Below are 20,106 nucleotides of genomic sequence, written 5' to 3' on the forward strand. Positions count from 1 at the left end.
AATGACATGTTCCACAGGCTACTCTTCATTGTGGTGTGTGGGCTTCTCACTGCGGTGGCTTCTCTTGTTGCCGAGCACGGGCTCTAGGCATGTGGGCTTCAGTAGTTGTAGCACACGGGCTCAGTAGTTGTGGCTCACGGGCTCTAGAGCGCAGGCTCAGTAGTTGTGGCACACGGGCTTAGTTGCTCCATGGCATGTAGGATCTTCCCGGACCAGGACTTGAACCCGTGTCCCCTGCATTGGCAGGCAGATTCTCAACCACTGCGTCACCAGGGAAGTCCCCTTCCTTCTTTTTTAAAGCGTTGCCCCACTGCTTAGATGGCAAAATCCATCAGCACTTTTCATCTCTGTGTGGCCAGTGAATGTGATGGGACCAGACAAGGAACTAGCTAGTGTCTCAACCAACGGTATGCATCATGTGAGTCAAAGAGTGAATTCTGTTCCCAGGTCTGCCAGTCAGGAGTCCCCTGACCTTGTATAGATTACTTCTTGCTGGGCCACCATTTCCTTATCGTTTCAAACAAATGGAATTCGACAAGATTATTGGTTACCAATGGACTCTACGAATTCCATGGACTCCTAGAATTCCATGGAGGTCCTTGGGGCCCAGGGGGGAGGTCATGTGGCTCTTGAGTCCACCAGAATAGTTCCTCTTGAACTTGTTTTCTGTATCGGGCTTCCACATGAAATTTAGTTAAATAAAAGGGGAAACTCCTGGGTCTCTTACTCTGATTCTGTATTCTTAGGCTGTAGATAGGCTACAGCCTTCCCTGAGTGCCAGAAGGGCCAGGGTTTGAGTATGCGTTGTCTGTAGGAGTGCTTCCAGAGTTGTGACCTTCAGAAAGCTGCTTGGATACATCTCTGTCATCATCTCGTGACTAAGTCTGTATTCCATAGAGTGGAAAAATCCGCCTTTCCCTACCAAGAAAGACACTTGATCATGATGCAAAACATGCTGCATGTGGCACTGGGCAAGCCCGCCCTGACAGGAATCTTGGGGAGAAGCCAGGGAAGAGCAAAAGAGTGATAAAGCTGTTGCAGGGACCCATGATCTACACTCTGGGGTGTATCGGGAAGAATAGCATGTTATGGTATACAGCACTGTTCAGCTGATGAACTGCATATAAAACAGAAGTTGAAACCAATTTATGTGAGCAGTAGTGTATGTTTCACAGATCATATCACACTCCAGCTGGATTTTGATCCTAATATGGTAATTTGGAAAAGCTCCAGAGAATCAGGGACTTAGTCCCTTCCTGCTCCAATATTCTGAAGTGAGATAGGAACAAACGTATTACGGTAAACGGTATCTTGGAACTAGAACCTAGGTGTGGGTTGAAGAGAAAATGGGAGGTGAGGAAGTCAACATACCAAATATAGGTGATGTTTTGAGAAGTTTTATGTGAGAAGGACCGGAGAAATGGGGCAGTAGCAGAATGGATCCTAGGATCGGGTCCCCTTGACCTTCCTGATTTGTTGAGCCTTTATCTTCATTTCTCTTCCTCTTCACTCCACTGACCACCTTCTCTCCCCATGGTACTTTGGCCCCAGTCCTCGTCCTGTATTTTCCTGCTCCCTCTGCTTCTTCCAGCTTTTTTTCCCCTCTACCTCCTGCTCCATTTTGCTTTCCTGCTTTTCCATCTCTATGCCCACCCCTCCCCCACTTCCAAACCCCCTGTGGTTCTCAACCTTGGGTGTTGCTTGGGCTGCCCAGGGTGGCTTCCTGAGCACACATAGCCTGCTCCACGTTTCCTGACAAGCACTATTAATCCTGAGAGATTAGAATGAGCATGTACATTATCAGACTCATCTGGTCTTTATTTTCTGGCAGTGGCCAGGTTTTTTAAAAATAAATTTATTTATTTATTTATTTGTTTTTTTGGTTTTTTGGCTGTGTTGGGTCTGCGTTGCTGTGCACGGGCTTTCTCTGGCTGCAGCCAGCGGGGGCTGCTCTTCGTTGCGGTGCGCGGGCTTCTCATTGTCGTGGCTTCTCTCGCTGCAGAACACAGGCTCTAGGCGCATGGGCTTCAGTAGTTGTAGCACGTGGGCTCAGTAGTTGTGGCGCACAGGCTTAGTTGCTCCGCAGCATGTGGGATCTTCCCGGGCCAGGACTCGAACCCATGTCCCCTGCATTGGCAAGCAGATTCTTAACCACTGCACCACCAGGGAAGCACAGTGGCCAGTTTTTTCATGCTTGAAAGGAGCAGTCTAAAGCTAAGCCAAGACCTAATCAGTCAGTGGTACCTAATTACCTTTACCATCAAGCTATAAGGGAATAGATCTGTAATAGGCTCAACAACAGCAGCAGAGCCCCCTACCCCCGTGCAGAATTTGGTGACAGATGAGAGCTACTATGCAAGACACACTGAACCGTTGGATTGAATAAGTCAAAATAGGGAATACAATGGTAGTTATAATATAGCAATTTCATTTTTTGTAGATTTGGCCCCATTTACTCTCTTCTTAGAAAGAAATGTCAGGGCTTTTCATGAAATCCATAAACACATCAGAGGCAGTAACACACTCTGGCCTTTAACCTCTGAAATCCCAGGTCACGAGTAAACTAAGTCCTAAGGTGTCAAGTCACTCATTGCCACATCTCTCCCGTGAAACACTCAAAGGTAGTTGAAAATTCCAAAATGAGAAAGGAACCAGGACAGCAGTAGGTTACAGGCAACAACCAGAGGACGCACTGCTTATAAACTCCCAACATATATACAGACACTGGTGAATGCAATATGAAGCCTAACTGGGCGCCTGCCTTTTGTTCCCCATTTCAAAGTAAGTGGGAAAACAATTGACCTCCAGGGGGTCCATTTCCTCTGGTAGAGGTAGAGGTAGAGTTGGGCATGCTCAGTGTGCCTCATCTCTTGAAGAGACCTTGTCTGCCTCTGCTTACGAGAATTACTAGCTCAGAGGCTGGGAACACTGGGAGGTGATGCCGTGTAGTGGTCAGGAGCGTGGACTCTGGGCTCACAGTCATTGGATTCAGATATTGACTCCCTCATTGCTAGTTGTGCGATGTTGGGCAAATTATTACATTAACCCTACCTCCCTCCCTCAGTTTCTTCATTTGTCAATTGGGGATCATAATCAAGTATAACTCAGGGGGGTTATTGTATGAATCAAGTGAGCTAATAGTAATCATTCAATAAATGCTAGCTAATAATATTTCCCATGAGAACAGTATTTAAACAGATATTAAGATATAGGTGAATGGCCCTTTGTCTTATAGTTACATTGTTTGTTTTTTAATTTATTTATTTTATTTATTTTTATTTTTGGCTGCGCGCAGGCTTTCTCTAGTTGCAGTGAGCGGGGGCTACTCTTCCTTGTGGCGCACGGGCTTCTCACTGCCGTGGCTTCTCTTGTTGTGGAGCACGGGCTCTAGGCACGTGGGCTTCAGTAGTTGTGGCTCGCGGGCTCAGTAGTTGTGGCTTGCGGGCTCTAGAGCGCAGACTCAGTAGCCGTGGCACACAGCCTTATCCGCAGCATGTGGGATCTTCCCAGACCAGGGCTCGAACCCGTGTCCCCTGCATTGGCAGGCAGATGCTTAACCACTCTACCACAAGGGAAGCCCCAACATTGTTTATTAAATAGACTTTTATGGGAAAAATGTGTTTTGAGTCCCAAATATTCAACTTAGAAAGAAATGTTCACACCACACCCTCTCCTCTTTGTAAAGGGAGTCTTTATAACAGTGCCGGGACCTCTCAGGGTTACTAACACATTTCCGTTTAAGTCTCCTGGTTTGTCTTCTAACGTCTTAACCTAAACTTTATAAACTGTTAAAATGAGCTGAAGTCACAGACTGAAGCTTTTTAATTAAATGGGTAGTCCAGTTGCAAAACTGCCTTAATGAAAATTTATTGGGTACATATGGATTGTTTTGGGACTTCTTTGGAGAAATGTGGTAACTTCTAAGATGACCACTTTGATCTTTTTTAACTGAGGAAATTGCCAATAAGGTAAATTGAATTATTCCTCCAACTGGGTAAAGTCGTTTTCTCTGAGTACTAAGGTAAATTTAGTTGCACATCAGGGTCCGCAGAAAACTGCAAAGTTTGTGTGTTATTGCCAAGTGATATAGAGTTATTAAAAATTCTGGAACACCAGAAACTTCTGGGTAATGTGTGTATCACAAAGAAGAAAGGCACCATTTTCCGGCCAAAGGTTGTCTGTCTAACATTATAAATAAGGTCACGGGGCCTATGTTGCCTCACCTTAAGAATTAAACAGACCTTGTTTAATGATGTAACTGAAGAAAAGTCAAGAGCTCCTTCTCTGCTCACAATCAGTCAGAGAAGACTAAGTTGCTGTGTTTCAAGTTCCAGAGAGAACTTATTGTCTCCGCTTCCTCTCTGGGTTTGCCCACAGCAGATTACCATGTTGTGGACCTCTTTCTCCAGCTTTCCCTCTCTTTGATGTCATCCCCTTACCTACATTGCTCATGGAGCTTTCTTCCTTCTCCCACACTGAGGAGTTGGGTAGTCAGAAGTTCCCACATGCCAAGCCTGTTCAACTCAGAAAGGGTGTTTTTGTCATTCTCTGTATATCTTCTTATATGTTTACTAGTTCACTTTAGGTTCTGAGCTTTAATACTTTGTAAAGTCTGTCATATTCCCAGCTCAATTAGATTTATTTATACATTTTGGCTCTCATTTCATTTAGCAACAAAAACATTTATTGAGCACCTATTTTGAGCCAGTTGCCATAAAATCCAGAGATGATTGTGACACAGTTCCTACCTTCACAGTCTAGGAAGACAGACCAGTGAACAAGTAACAAGTATTCACCCTACAATGTGAAAACAGACGTATAAACAAAGGGCTGTAGTAGCTCAAAGGAGGGAAGGACTAACTGTATCTGCACGGTGACCACCATCCCAGTTTGCTTGGCACTGAGGGACATAGGACCTTCAGTAGTAAAACCCAGGACAGTCCCCAGAAAACTGAGGTGGTTATTCACCGTATCCATCTGGGAGCGATGGAGAAGACTTTAAAAAGGAGGTGCCATTTGAAATAGAAATTATAAGGCAAGTAGAAGTTTACTAGGCAGTTAAGGGAGCAGCATTTCAGGCAGATATAAAAGAGCATTTCTTACTATGGGAATGATGAACTAATTGGCATGAATAGTATGTGAGCTTTGGCCAATGTGTGTACGTATGTGGAGTTGGGGAAAGCAGGGCTCTAGGGTGAGAAGAGAACAGATGAGGACTAGAAAGGGAGGCGGGACCAAATCATGGAGGACCTTCTTTGCCATGCAAAGGAATCTTTACTACGTATGCCATGCAAAGGAATCTTTACTACGTATGCCATGCAAAGGAATCTTTACTACGTATGCCATGCAAAGGAATCTTTACTACGTATGCCATGCAAAGGAATCTTTACTACGTATGCCATGCAAAGGAATCTTTACTACGTATGCCATGCAAAGGAATCTTTACTACGTATGCCATGCAAAGGAATCTTTACTACGTCCTGTGTTTTCAAACAACTATAGTGATCCCTTGGTTCAAATTAAACCTTGCTTGGAAGCATGCATAAATAAAGAAAAAAGAAGTATTTCTCTGATTGAAACACATGTGGGTGGGTGCAGGGTCCTAGAATCCCTACATCCATCTCCCTCTCCCACCTCTTTTCCCACTTAGCTGCTCTTGAGGGGAATTTTGGAGAGTCCAGTTTGAAAACCACATCTGTGGACCATAGGGAGCCAGCAGAAATTGTTAAAGCAGAAAAATGGATGCCATGATGAGATTAAAGATGAGATAGATTGTTAAGGAAGATGGACTGAAGAATAAAAAGGCCTGAGTAAGAAAAAACCTATTGGGAGGCTATCGTAACAGTCTGAGGGAAGCCCAACCTTTAGCAGAGACAGTGGGAACAGAGGAAAGTGCATGGGTATGAATGACATTTCTAAAGGTTGCATGAACAGAAGCTCCTAGACTGATTAGAGTGAAGGTTCGGGGAGGGGAAGGTTTCCAGTTGAGGAAGGAGGAGAAGTCAGGTATGAATCTGGGTTTCTTACTCAAGGAGCAACCAACTGTAAAGGAAATCTCTAGTCTAATTTCTTTTTTTATTGAGGTATAGTTGATGTACGATATTATATAAGTTTCAGTTGTACAACATAGTGATTCACAGTTTTTAACGTTTATACTCCATTTATAGTTATTATAAAGGGTTGGCTATAGTCCCCGTGCTGTACAATATAGCCTTGTTGCTTTTTTATTTTATACATAGTAGTTTGTACCTCTTAACTCCCTACCCCTATCTTGCCCCTTCCCCCTTCCCTCTCCCTACTGGTAGCCACTAGTATGTTCTCTGTGTCTGTGAGTCTGTTTCTGTTTTGTTATATACATTCATTTGTTTTATTTTTGAGATTCCACATGTAAGTGATATCGTATGGTATCTGTCTTTTTCTGATTTGCTGGGTATTATGCTAAGTGAAATAAGTCTAGTCTAATTTCTCAGCCAGCCCATTTTCTTTGAGTTTTCACTAACTAACTCAGATAAAACCAGAATGTGATCAACTCGTGCCTAGACTGATTTTCCTTGATCTTTCTTCAGCTAAGACTTGACTTTGCTAGGAAAACGCTTTTTGCTGTGATTGTTGTGTTGCCTACAACTGTTTTTGTCTCTCATTAGCAGGGCAGTGGGTAGAAATTTTCTTTTTTGCAAAGATAGGACCCAGCTTACACACAAGTTCATTTTTAAGTTAATTATTTGGAACTCAGAGTGCATTTTCCCATGGAAACGGCATTATGCATAGTGAGTACGTTCCCAGGCCAGTCCACAAAGGCCAGTTTAGCCATAATATAACTGAAAGTGTGGATCTTTGCAATAGAAATTAGTTGGAAATAATACTGTTGCAATTAAAACGAACACAATAGTTGGAAAAGAAATTGTCTGGGTTTTTGTTTCCCTTAAGGGGTAGTACTTGATGAAAAGCAGGTTTAATCCTAGGAGGACAAAGAGAAAGAGATGAAGATTTTTGTGTAAATTGGATGGCACAGCTTTTTAGATTTTATTTTTTAAAGAATTTTGGAGGGTTTTTAAAAATAATAAAAGCAGTCGTGTTCATTGTAGAAAATTTGGAAAATTGAAAAATATGTTTTAAAAAATTAAGTCGCTAATAATCCTACCACCCAGAGAGAACCACTGTTAACATGTTGGGGTGTTTCCTGTCAACCTTTTTCTTAGTACATGGATTGAAGAGAGGTGAGAAGGACTTGAGTAGAGACGTATATGTGCTTGTGGGGAGCAAGGTTATATGGAGTAGAATGTATTGAGCTAAGAATGGTGAAAAGAAAAAGAGAGAAAATGAAACAGTATGGCATGCACACAGACTTAGGGAGAGTGGAAAGGGAAAAAAGAGATGTGTTTGTTTAGGACTGGGTTTGGCTACAGGGCAGAAAAAAGCCAGCAAAGGACGCAGAGTTTGGCGGAATTGTGGCCAGCTGAAATGAGAGAGTTTTAGGAGGAGTTAGCAAATGTAATTTGCAGTAACCAATTTTCTTTTAATGCAGGAAGGAACAAAGATGGTTTGTGAGGACAGGTGCCTCAAGCATCAATCATTAAGCCCATTGCTTAATTGGGTGGAGTAAACCAGTTCTCAAAGTGTGGTCCTGAAACCAGCAGCTTCAGTATCACCTGGGAACTTGTTAGAATGCGAATTCTCAGGCCCCTCCGCAGATTTACTGAATCAGAAACCCTGGGGGGTGACCCAGGAAATCTGTGTTTTAACAAGCCCTCTAGGTGATTCTGGTGCCTGCTGTATAAGTTGACAGCCACTGGATTAAACGGTCCTTTCTAACCCTTTCTAAAGTACATCTCTGGAGGTTTCTGGAAAGGAGGAGAGATGTACTCACCAGCTGATGAAAACTAGCCTGGGAAAGGAGTTTGATAGAAATATTTTTGTTAATAATATTAGGAGACACGGTGGAAAAGGGGGCTGATAATTTGCTGCGAAGTTCAAGCAAGTTCAAGAGGGAGCATGTGTTCATGATAGTTAGGAGTCTGGTCGCATAGGCAGGCATAACCCTGGTGGTAATACCTGCAGGAAAACTCCTATTTAGCCCTCAAGACCCTGTTCAAATGCCAAGCTCCTCTGTGAAGCTTTCTCTGAGCGCTGGTGTAAATTGTTTCATCCTTACATTGACTTAGCACTTCCTGTGTTTCTCTATTAGCTCTTGTCTCACTGTATGGTAGCTATCTATAAGTTTCACTAAATTGTGTCATCTTTGAAAGTAGGGCATTCTGCTATTCATCTTTGGATCTCCAGTGTTTAATATGGTACCTGATACATACTCAGTGCTCTAGAATAGTTTGCTTAGAGGAGGCATGAGGAATGGCCAGCTTTTTATGGCTGCGGAGCCTTTGAAATATGGGTTTACTTTCGTGAATTAACCATGGTTCTGGGTCCAACTCTCGGCCTGGAAGGCCAGGGCCCTTGATTTTGTCAGCACACCATGAGTTGATATCTCTCAGTGGTGGCCTTCCACAGCAAAGATCTCAGAGATATATTAGCAACTTATTATTTTACAGTAGGATACAAGATTATTAATGTCAACTTTTCTTATATTTTCTCTTATTATAGGTAGACTTTCATGGGGAACCTAATTAAAATCTATAGGGATACATCTGCCACAGGATAAAAGTACTTGAGTCCTTGGGCCCCAGGCGTTACTTCTCATCCAGTCACTGCCATCTTCTGATTCTCTGTACTTGTCTGATTGCATAACGTAGTCTGTTCACCCCTGGTCCGCTCACAAATATTCTCCAATCAAGATAAACAGTCAGTAAATTACAATCACCTTGGCAACTGTGCCTTCCAGAGGTTATACTTAGGTCGACATGATTGGATGTGTGTGTGTTTCCTCAACTCTTTAGTCACAGATTCCTTGGTTTCATTTCCTAGGTGGTTAATCACACATTCATTATATATGGATTTTTACTGGCTTAACTCTCATAGGACAGCCTTATAACCTTATTTCCAAGCTTTTGGGGGTGGGGCACCTCACGATCACCTCAGTTACTGCCAAGAGTAACCATTTCTAAATGTTACAGAAACTTTGCAGTATATGTCAGTGTCATTCTCTAAAATGGAATTTTTAAGACCCAGGATATAAACCAGAAGAAACTGGATTTGTGTCTTGTATGCCAACTCGTGATCCTAATATGTATATGCTGAATAGATTTTTCTAATGCTTTTTTTTCTCTAGGCATTATATCTGATAGCCACTAATGGAACCCCAGAGCTCCAGAATCCTGAAAGACTGTCTGCTGTATTCCGTGACTTTTTAAATCGCTGTCTTGAGATGGATGTGGATAGGCGAGGATCTGCCAAGGAGCTTTTACAGGTGACAATGAAACAGGACAGTTACAAAGAGAGAGTCATTATATTGAGCTTTTCCATGTCAATGTGTGACAGTAAGAGAGCGCTGTCAAAAGAGGTCTAGTTTGAGTTAGGCTCTAACCATTTGATCTGAGACCACAGGCACATAAGTATAGGCATGCATCTGATACGTGATTGATTGGCATGTTGCCTTTCTTCTGAGAACTTGGGAGTTCAATCTGTAACTCTCTTTTATTCTTCCTGGAGTCTTATTTTGCAAGGGAAATAACAATGTGAACCTCTGGTGTTGCTGTTTTGTTCTAAACTTTACTTGTGCCCCTGGATGTTGTATGCAGGTGCTCTTGGCCGGAGGTAATTGTCTACATAACTATGCAATTATTTCCATGGCATCTGCTACTCTAATGCTTTACTGGTCAAAGCCCCTTTGCTTGTGATGCCAAATGGCAGGCACCTGCTTGCCTGGGTGAGTACCATCCAGTGGTGAGTGCCTCTGTAACCATTTGTCCTTTTCATGGCTCTCAGGGATTAGTATATATGATGGTAATTAGTACCTACTTTATACCAAATTCTTTACAAACGTTATCTCACTTAATTCTTACAACTCTCTAGGATAGGTGTTATTATCCCCGTTGCAGATGTAGAAATTAAAACTCACACAGCTATTGAGTGGCAGAACGTGGATTTGAGCCCTGGATTGTCTGACTTTCTTCCACACAAACCAATTTAGAGGGAAAGAAAATGCATTTATATTGGTAAAGCAATGCATGCCCAGGATTACACATATAGCTTCACTGCTGGGGACTGACTGTTCCTTGGGGAACAAGATAAAGATCTGTAATAGCCAAGAAAAGTGATTGCTCGTTCTCCCTGACTTTGAACACATAATCCAGTTAAACAAAAGGCATAACACTTGGTCATGCAGAGTGTTATTAACCATAGATTCAGTCTGTTTCAGGCCAAACAACAAAAAGTTCCTGTTGCTTCTGATCTCCCTCCAGAGACAGCCACACCCATGCGAAAATATCCCATCCCAACCCAAATCATATCTGGGATAAACCAATCTGGAGGAATTGGGGAGGCTACACCTTGTCTTCTCTGCTACCTGTGAGCATTTCACAGGCTGTCATGGGGCCCGAAAATGTCAGATCTGAAATAGCCCTTTATTAATCCTCCCATTAATACAGCCTCAAATTATAGATGAAAACCTAGAACTTTTGAGTGCTTCATTTCCACATCTTTTCACCCCTCCCACCACCCCACATACACATCCTGGTACACACTCCTATCATGTCTTCTTCCAAGGATGAGTGAAGATACAGGTTCTCTGAAGGTAGCTATACAGTTATGTAGGTAATTGAATCGATTATCTAGTTAATTCCTTCCCCAACAATACTTTTATCTGAACCAGTCAGATTTCTGATGCAAAATGATATTTTGAGAAAATTGAAGACTTTGTTTGTTGCATCTTCTCCTTTTACACATATAGGCTATAATCTGTATATCACCTTAAGTCCATATAACTCCATTCTCTGACTCTAGCCCATTTTAGAGGTTAGAAAGGAGAGAGATACATGGCATTCACACCACTGGAAGGCTTGAGAAAAGACAGAAATAAGTGGATTTTTATGGAGCAACTTCTGTTTGCAAGGCTTAAGTGCAGTGGGTGATACAAATCTGTTAAAGGCATGATTCCTACTCTTCAGAAGTTCACAGTCTCCTTAGGAACATGAAAAAAATGCAAGATTGTTTAGAGACTCAGTCAACCCAAGGCCATTCAAACAGTAAATGTCACGGTTGATTAGAGACGTACATCTATGGGCTATGGCATTCAGAAAATGTCTGCGAAAAGGGAAGAGTTCGGCTGGGCCTTGAAAGACAGATCAGTTTTAGATAGTTTGAGGGGAAAGGGGGAAGGAATTTCAGATGGAAGGATTATCGCATGACCAAAGGCATGTAGGCAAGGTTCAAGGGAACAGAAACTAGACGGTGTAGCTGAAGTAAAGAGTTCCAGTAGGGAAAGCCGCAGGAGACAGGACGTAGAGAGCCTTGAACACCAGGCTAAAGGGTAGGGGCTGTAGGCAGTGGGGAAACACTGAAGATATCTGAGGGACACACCTGATGAAAGCTTTGTTCAAGAAGATGAATCTGGTGGTATGCAATAAGAATTAGCAATAGAAAAAAAATGGAGGCTGGAAGATGGGGGGGTTATTGTTATAATTTAGGATTAAGTTGATTAGGCCTAGGGAAAGCAAGAGATAATTGTAAAAGGCATTGAAAAGGAAGCACTTGGTAACTGATTGCATGTAGAACATAAGGGAGAGGAACACAGAAGTGACCTCAGAATATCAAACCAGTGGTAGAGTTCAGCAAAAGCAGAAGTGATAGAAGATAATACTACAGTGGCTAATGCTGGTTGGCTTCAATGTAGCTTACAATGAACTGTCACTTACCTCATTTAACCATTGCGATAAGCAAAGGAGAGGATTGAACCTAGGTGCTCTGACTCCAAAGCCCCTGTAGCTTACATCACACAAGAGTACCCTATTTGGTAGATTTGAACGTACATTTTTAAATGTTGACTTCAAGGTGGCAGAAGGACATTCAAAAGGAAATATCCAGCAGGTAATTGGAGAAATAGGAGCAGAATTCAGGAAAGACATCAGGTGACACAGTGGACATTTGGGAGTCATCTCCATAAAGCTTGATGAGAGATTGGAACCATGAAAAGGAATGAGCTCTCCAAGGAATTAAATTAGAAAAAGAAGATGATGAGAGTCAAGTTCTGGGAGGTGGGAAGAGGAAGTGAAACCAGGGAGGAAGATAGAGAGGGAGGGAGTAGTCAGTGAGCATGTATGTGGAAGAGAATCGAGACAGTAGAATGTCACAGGCCCCCAAAGAGAACAACATCTCAAAGAAGAAAGGGATATTCACTTGTTTGAAGCACTGCAGAGGGGCCAAAAAAGAAATGGTGGAGACACACTATTGGGTTTAGCAGTTAGGAGGCCATTGATTTCAGGGTCAAGGTCTTGAGTGGTCAACAGAATACACTTTTCTAAGCATGAGGGCTGCTCCAGATAAATTCATCGATTTAAGAAAATCAGAAAGTTAGACTTGCAAACACAGCGAGATTTTACAAGACCCCTACTCTGAATTTCTAGCTCTGCCAGTCAGCTTCCAGAAGATTTCATGACACCGAAGACCAAAAACATCTGAAGGACAAAAGCTGGCACTATTTTATAAATGATGTTTAATTGGATCCACAAAATACATTTTAATGAAAATAAGGCTCCTTGAAAGTGTAAAGTAATATACTTGTTGGAGGAAAGAATTCTAGTAATTCCTCTTTTTTTTTTTCCTTTTGCAGCATCCATTTTTAAAATTAGCCAAGCCTCTCTCCAGCCTGACTCCTCTGATTATCGCTGCAAAGGAAGCGATTAAGAACAGCAGCCGCTAGGACTGCAAGCCTTACCCCACACCATCTCCCTCATGAGTAAGACTGAAATAAAACTCCACTGCAGGAAAGACGGAAGAAAAGACAGTCGAATGGGGTGGGGATTCTTTAACTTTCAAATGAATAGAAACTTCTTATAAGCCTTTTTCCTACTCCCTCAGATTATGTAATTTATTTGTAAGCCTGAATCGCAGCCCAAACAGGGCAGCAATGTCGAAGTGGCCATAAAGTGGTCACTTCTACCGTGAAGCGAAAGAGCCAGTAGTGAATCCCCTCATTTTGTGCATTCACTTTGAAGAAAAAAGATTTCTCAAAGATGCACACTCCCTCTTCATAGTGTTGTGTTTGTTTTTAAGTTAGAGAGTAGTCCCTCTTGCATTCGAACCTCCTTCAAAACTCCTTACCCAATGTGATGTTTTTCACTTGCATTGTCATTAGATGTCCAGAAAAAAAAAAAGATGTCAAAACGTTTTTTTTTTTAAAAAAAGAAAGTAAAAAACAAAAACAAAACAAAAAAAAACACAAAAACAAAACAAAACAAAAAAAACCCCAGAGCAAGTACTGTGTGAACATGTGGAAGTCCATGCCCTAATAGAGTTGAAATTTTTTATTCTTCTTCTATAGTGGTGGCTCGGTTTGTGTACCTGTTTTTCTGCATTTGTATTGGAAAAGGTTTCTTTTACGACATTTTCCAAAAGCAGAGAGGAATATGTGTGTTCAGGAAGGGCTTTTAAAAACTCTATGTCTAAATAAAGTTCAAATGGTGAAATCTTATCACATTTTCATGATGATGCTTAAGAGGTAGTTGATTTATCATTTGTATAAACCAGCTCGTTCATCTTCATGATACCTGAAAAAAGACACACCAAAACTATGGCACTCCAGTTGGGTGAGCCCAGGTCTTAAACCTAGGAAATCCTGATAGGAGAAACCATACTTAAACAAAGACGGGACTTTCTCCAAGAGCCAAAAGGAAGACAATAGAAGCATGCAATACTGAAATCCTTGTTGGACAGTAAACAAAGATAACAATACCTAATTTAATCCTGTCTTGTCCTTGTGGAATGTAGGTAACTGTAAAATAGGCACAACAGGAGGAAACAGACCCATTAACCAACATTTGCTGCTGATAAAAATTATTTATCTTGACAATTTGTAACATTAAAAATTTTTTTAAAGATCTGGAGAACAGAAATATTGTAAGCACTCAACTCTGTAAGAAATGGGAGGTCAGTGAAAACTACATCCCAGTCAACATTAGGCTCTAAGTACTTGTGGCCATTTTCCCGATGTATCACCAATTTCTGTTTCTGGATATGGTGTGTTCATACTTAGCCCTTTGGGCTTTTGAATTTTAAAAACATGTTTGTAAAGATCTTGAAGTTCTCCAGTGAAAAGCATTTGGGTTTGCAATCATATACCCCAAGAAATATCAGTCCAACTGAATTCCTTTTGTGGCTTGGGGAAAATATGAAAATTTGACTAGTATTTCGCCGTGTATCAATTTATTAGAAATTCAACAGTTGCCACTTCCTGAATCTTCTGAGAGTAGAAAAATATCTGGAGGGTGTCTGCGTAGAAAAGGATATGCTTCTCTTTCGAGTGTATTGTCAATTTTATAAATTCTGCATAGTTGTTTCTCTAAGCCTTTGAAAAGCTAGCAGTTTGTGCAGTAGAAGGCTTCTTGATTTGTAGTATGTCAAGAATCTGAATAGAACCTATCTACATCCAGCAAGAGAGGGAAAGAGATCAATGCCGTGGGCCTCTCTCCTTCTCTGCCTAGGCACATCCGTCGATATAATCATCTATCCATTCCTTAAAATGAAAGCACTTTCTTTAGAGAGTTTCTGCTGACCATATAGTGCACGTGTTTATGTTTAGGAGATGACGCCACTGGTGGATTTCCTATTGTCTTCTTTGACTATGAAATTTGGGAGGGGCTTGACCTCCCCTCGCCCCGAAAATGTCCACAGTGGGATAAAACAACAAACATGAAAAGATCAAATGGTAATATTAATTTGAAGCATACTATGTTATACTTCACAAAAACGTGGCTGGGCCTGAAAATTTTAATGCCACACTGTTTTAATGAGAGAGAGAGAGAGAGAGAGAAGCCTTAATTTTGATTTCATTTAAAATTAAGTATTTTTTTAATTTTTCATTCATAGTGCCAGGGAATTCAATGAAATAATACCTGGGGTGCAAATAGAATTCAGTACATTGATAACTATACCCTGCCAGGGGAGAGAGCCCCAAACCTAGCTGGGAAGCCCTAGTTATCTATTAGCATCCCTTATATGTCAGGAAGGCCTTTTTTTGGTGGGGGGAGACCTGGAGCAGTGATCCTTCAGGTTGCTGTAGGCAGAGAAATGGCTGCTCTTTTATGCTTTCAATTCAGCGTATTAACAACAAGGAGCCTGGTACTACTTCACCACAGCCCGTTGTACCAAGATTTTATGATAATATATCCCAGTAGGCTTTACTCTTACAAACTTATATCTATGTAAATTTTAAAATGAGAACAGCTTCTAAAAACCCTTCCCCGTGTTGGAGAGTTATGTATATTTCTAATAAGTATTAGAAAGAAGCTGCTTCTCCTGCCAAAATGATGCTGAAGGATTCACATTTGGTATCCTTGACCAAGTTGGACTCCAGATGGTTAATAGTTTATTCCCTTTCCCTGGATATTTTTTTTTTTTTTTAGCTCATCTTGACACAGGTGAGTCTATCCAGATCTTTGAAGTCGCTCGTGTGCCCTGAGATAATAAGGGCACATCGTCGAATGTTGATTCCAAAATGTCCTGAGATAGGGATAGGGCAGTGGGAAAGTCAGGGAAGGGTGAGAAGCACAGTAGAGATTATTTATTTAAGAAAGAAAAGAACATTAATGTTGTAGCAAGGAGCCGGCACGTTGTCATAATCCCCTCAAATCAGTCACCATTTTGGGTAATGACTTCGTTCTTGCCGATCTCGTCTATGTGTCATTGTAAATATTTGTGTGTCTGTGTTCCATTTTGGCTACTGGATGGCCAAGTCATGTAAGAAGATTTAACTCAAGTATTTATTCTTTAATTGTGTTATTCAGATTTCTTTCAGGCTTGTGAATTGCACCCCAATGTTTGAGTTTAACTACCTGATCCCCACATCTTTCCCTCCCCTGTGAAGCACATTCCATTGCTAAAAGAAAAAGAAATATGAAATTGCTTCCTGTCGTCTGTATAACTGTTTTGATAGTTTGAGATGTTTGTCTATAAAGGATATTTCTCAGCTCAAAGATCGTGTAAATATATTCCTTTGCTCAGTGGGTTGTTTATTTCTAATGAGGCTGCCAGTTCTCAGAGAGAACCGATAAAATCACCTTTAAATAACATAAACAGGGAGGACAACCATGTAAAAATAAGCGTGCATATGGGCAAAGACTGGGAACACAGACAATTGAAATCAGTTGTGTTAAGGTGGCGGGATTATGTGGAATTTTTTTTCTTTTTAAAATTTCCTTTGATATTGTTCTAATATTGCTTTATAATAAACATCAGAAAGGGAACTATAGAAACATAGAAAAGACGCCAGAAGCAGATGCCTTCTGGCCAGAGCCCAGAGCATGCAGGGCACAGATGTTTGCTAGTTACAATTATTCCATAGGCTTTATATTTGCCTGGGTGCTGAGGTTGGCACACGCTCGGGTATGGCACGTGCTTTCTTAGGGGACTATTATCTACAAGTTAAAGCTAGGGAGATGCCACTATTAGTACTCCAAACGCATCCTTCTGCTTTCAAACTGGCTGCCCCCCTCCACTTTAGTATGGCCTTGAGGTTTCTGTTTTGGTTACTTTAGATTGGAGGGGTGACCTTTGATCAGCCCCCTGGATAACATCTGCTTCAACTATCGCCTTTCTGGATCACTTTAGCAGATTTTCAGGTTGAATCTTGGAAGAACAGAAGGATAAAATCCCCAGCTCCCACCATTTCCTTTTCCAACAGGATACACTATCATTCAGGTAGGATTTTCTTTTAATGAACAGTAGGCAAGTCCCATTGATTTCAGTAGAACTTATGACTTGCACCTAAAAGCTGACTGAAAACATTAAGACAAATCTTTAGAACTGCCCTTGCCTGTTGGCATTCAGTCGCTCTCCTTTTAGCTTTGGCCTGAGAGGGCGGCCTCTATGTACTTTCTGTCCGGCCTGATTATAGGTTGTATGCAGTAACTACTGTCATTTTTAAACAGAAAAGGGGAGACTATCTACCCAAAGAGAGGAATTTCCTTCTAACTCACCAAAGAAATTGTAGGTGAGGACTTTTATAAGGCGGTAGTGGCCTCAGGTGTTAGTTTCACCAAGTGCAGACCTTATACCTAGAGAACCCACAGGCTTTTCTTTGGCCATTCTCAACATATAATCTACTTATGAGAGTCTTAACCCTGCCCTGCCCTGCCGCATTTAATCTCGTGGTCCTTTTCTTAGCTACTTGCAGTTAATATTCGGTTAAACAAAGGCATGGCCAGTGATGCAAGCAAGCTACTCCCAGTCTGTGAGGAAGAGGACTGAAATTGAGCATTTGTAAATTGACAGTCTAACAGACCCGGGATTTTGAGTGAACTTAACACACGATTCGGAACATGTATTTGCATGTGGATTGGGAAGGAAATAAATGGCATCTTGGAAATAATGGGACTATTTTTTCCTAAGAAAGAATTTTTCATCAAAAATATGTTTCTGATAGAATCTTTCTGTTGGTCAGCTTTCAGTTTTTTCCACTCCTTTTCTGATCCCACACTCCTTTAGTAACCAAATGAATATAACCCGACTCCTCATTCATCGGGGATGTCTGTTTAATATTAAACAGTATCTAACTGACTGCAAATGCGGGAACTGAGATAATCACTTCCATGTGCACACTTCTGTGTTCAAGTAGACAATAATAACAACGAGGAGCATTTACTGCCACATAATACAGTTAGTGCCCTCAGAGTCTCCTTTGGAAGCTGCCATCAGGCGAATGCTATCCCATAATACCAGTAGAAGGCAGGTACCGAGTTCACCTGATTTAGGACCTATGAGGAAATCAACGGCAATTAGAGAGAATCAGTCAGATGTAGCGGAAGAAGTACTAGCCTAGAAGTAAGGATACCTGGATTCTAATAAAGGCTCTATTCCTAACTTACTATGTGACCTTGGGCAAGTCACTTAACCATGTTATGGCTGTTTCCTTATCTATAAAATAAGGGTATTGGACTAGATCTCCAAGGCTTTCCAAAAGCTCCAACATTCTGTGGTACTGTAGATTGCCTTGCTAATTCATCCTGCTAAAGTGATGGCAAATACCACATACTTCAGCCTGGGTCTCTTATGTTGCAGTTAAACAATAGAACTATGTAAGATGATGCCAAAAAAAAAAAAACCCTCGAATAAATGAAGCGAATAATACTAGGGAATGTTGATAAAACTTGTGGCAGCCTTCCAATTCCTTCACAGTTGTTTTGTTTTTGTTCTGATGTTCCTTTTCTGTTGCATGTTCCCAGTTTTCATTTTCCATACACTCTGTATGTAAAGTCTGGTTTTCATTAAGCTGTGGCCAGTATTTGCTACTAGAACAGAAATACACCGTCACACTTGCTAGAATAGAACTATACTTGGGCCTCTTCTTTCCTACGAAGTGGTGTTGGGCTTTATAGAGTTTACTTCATAAATGGCACAAGATGTCAGAACCCATGCATTTTAATGGCTTGGACTACTGAGTGGGCCTAAGCATTTGCAGGTTGCAGAGAGAAAAAGACAAAAGTGATTACATGTTATTAGCATGAAGGAGTGTTGACAAATCCACTTGTTGGGAACCAAAGATAGCATTTCTGGTGACAACTCCCACAGGGATTGGCCAGTTGAATGAGTATGCTACTGGAAAGAGGATAAACTGGTAGTGGACAGTCCCAATGCCCTGCCCACAGCAGTGCCAACCAGCCCTGAGTGTGAAATTCAAGTTCGGTGTGTGTGCTTGTGTGTGGTGTGCTTTATGGACCCGCATATACTATATTCATTAGTGATGATAAGACCTTTCACAGAATTCCGTAACCATTAGTGGGTTGAGTTTTAAATCTCAGTACATCAGCAAGGAAGAGACAGATCACAGGGCAGTGATGGCTACTGGGATTATGCTCACGATATCCAGACAAAACAAGTTAAGGAGGATCTACATTTTCATTGTTTATCAGAATTGTATCTCATTTGGCTGTGCTTTACTTTTGTTAAAATGTGTTATCTGTAAACCCATGTGTAGTGAACTTCTTATGTAACTTTGGATTAAAGGTATTTATGGTCTTTCTGTTTGTTTGATTTTTAAGTAAGTTATTTCTTTTGTAAACCTGCTGACGGTGTGGTTCCATCCTTCTGACCTCAGCATCCGATCTTTTTAAGGACTTTTGTTTCCAATATTGTTATTTTTAGAAAATTGAAATACGGATTGTGCATGACTGTGTCTTGAGTGTAAAAATATTGCAGTTTGAAACTTGGACCTAAAGTATTGCAAATAAAAATGACAAACATCACTGAGCTGGTGCATCTCTCTTCTGTCACCTTTCCACCCACCCCCTTGGCATTGGCATTTACCCGATTCACGGGTTGGAGGGTAGCATTCTCCCGCAGGTATCAAGGCGGGGAAACGTCCAGCCTTGTAAGCAATGTGGAAAATGTCCTGCAGATCCTGCCACTAAATAACTCAGGCCCAGAGTCTCCATCTGGTTTTTACATAGAATAGCTCAGAGAGACAAATGTGTAAACTCAGTGCAGGGCAAAAGGTAGATGAAGGGAAACTGCCGAAGGAAACCATATGTAATAAATAATTTGTTTTTGCTCATCTTTCTGCTTGGAAAATTCTGAACAAGTAAAGCCATCTCCATAATGTTTAGTTTTTATCTTATATCTAGAATCAAGGGCCACAGTTCACAGGAGAAATTCCAAAACCATGTTACTGAGAACATTCATTCATTCATTCACTCTTTCATTCAAAAAGGATTTATTGAGCTCCTGCTGTATGTCAGGCACTGCGGACTTTTCTGAGGAAGATAACTTTTCTTTTAAAAACAACCTCCAAGTGTGACTAAATGACAGTAAAGTTCATTGAAAGCAGCTAAATGAACATACTGGAGTCAGGTCTGTCAGAAACTGAGTCCTCACGACAAGCTAAAAACACCAGAGATTTAGCAACCTGGAGGTTTGTTACCCTGGTAGTACTTGTACAGTGTGGATAGTGTTCCTTCTGGAGCTTGTGTGTATAATTTGATACCTTTGTGTAAGTGAATACCCAGT

The 20,106-nt window shown here is 41.2% G+C and overlaps 1 protein-coding gene across 2 annotated transcripts in view; it reads left to right on the plus strand.

Moving 5' to 3' along the window:
- The window catches only part of PAK3 (p21 (RAC1) activated kinase 3), a 277,117-nt gene extending 257,771 nt beyond the window's left edge, over positions 1-19,346 (plus strand). Inside the window, exons 22-23 of one of the 2 annotated variants that reach the window (XM_082377247.1) lie at positions 9,221-9,358; positions 12,719-19,346. In XM_082377247.1, coding sequence (XP_082233373.1) covers positions 9,221-9,358; positions 12,719-12,808 — 228 coding nt within the window. In that variant the 3' untranslated portion in view covers positions 12,809-19,346. Of the gene's footprint in view, positions 1-9,220; positions 9,685-12,718 lie in introns of those variants that run through there. The other variant, XM_082377246.1, reaches the window with a different exon arrangement.
- Positions 19,347-20,106: the final 760 nt, after the last annotated feature.

The sequence above is a fragment of the Balaenoptera borealis genome (genome assembly GCF_965194805.1).
Source record: "Balaenoptera borealis genome assembly, chromosome: X".
NCBI lineage: Eukaryota > Metazoa > Chordata > Mammalia > Artiodactyla > Balaenopteridae > Balaenoptera > Balaenoptera borealis.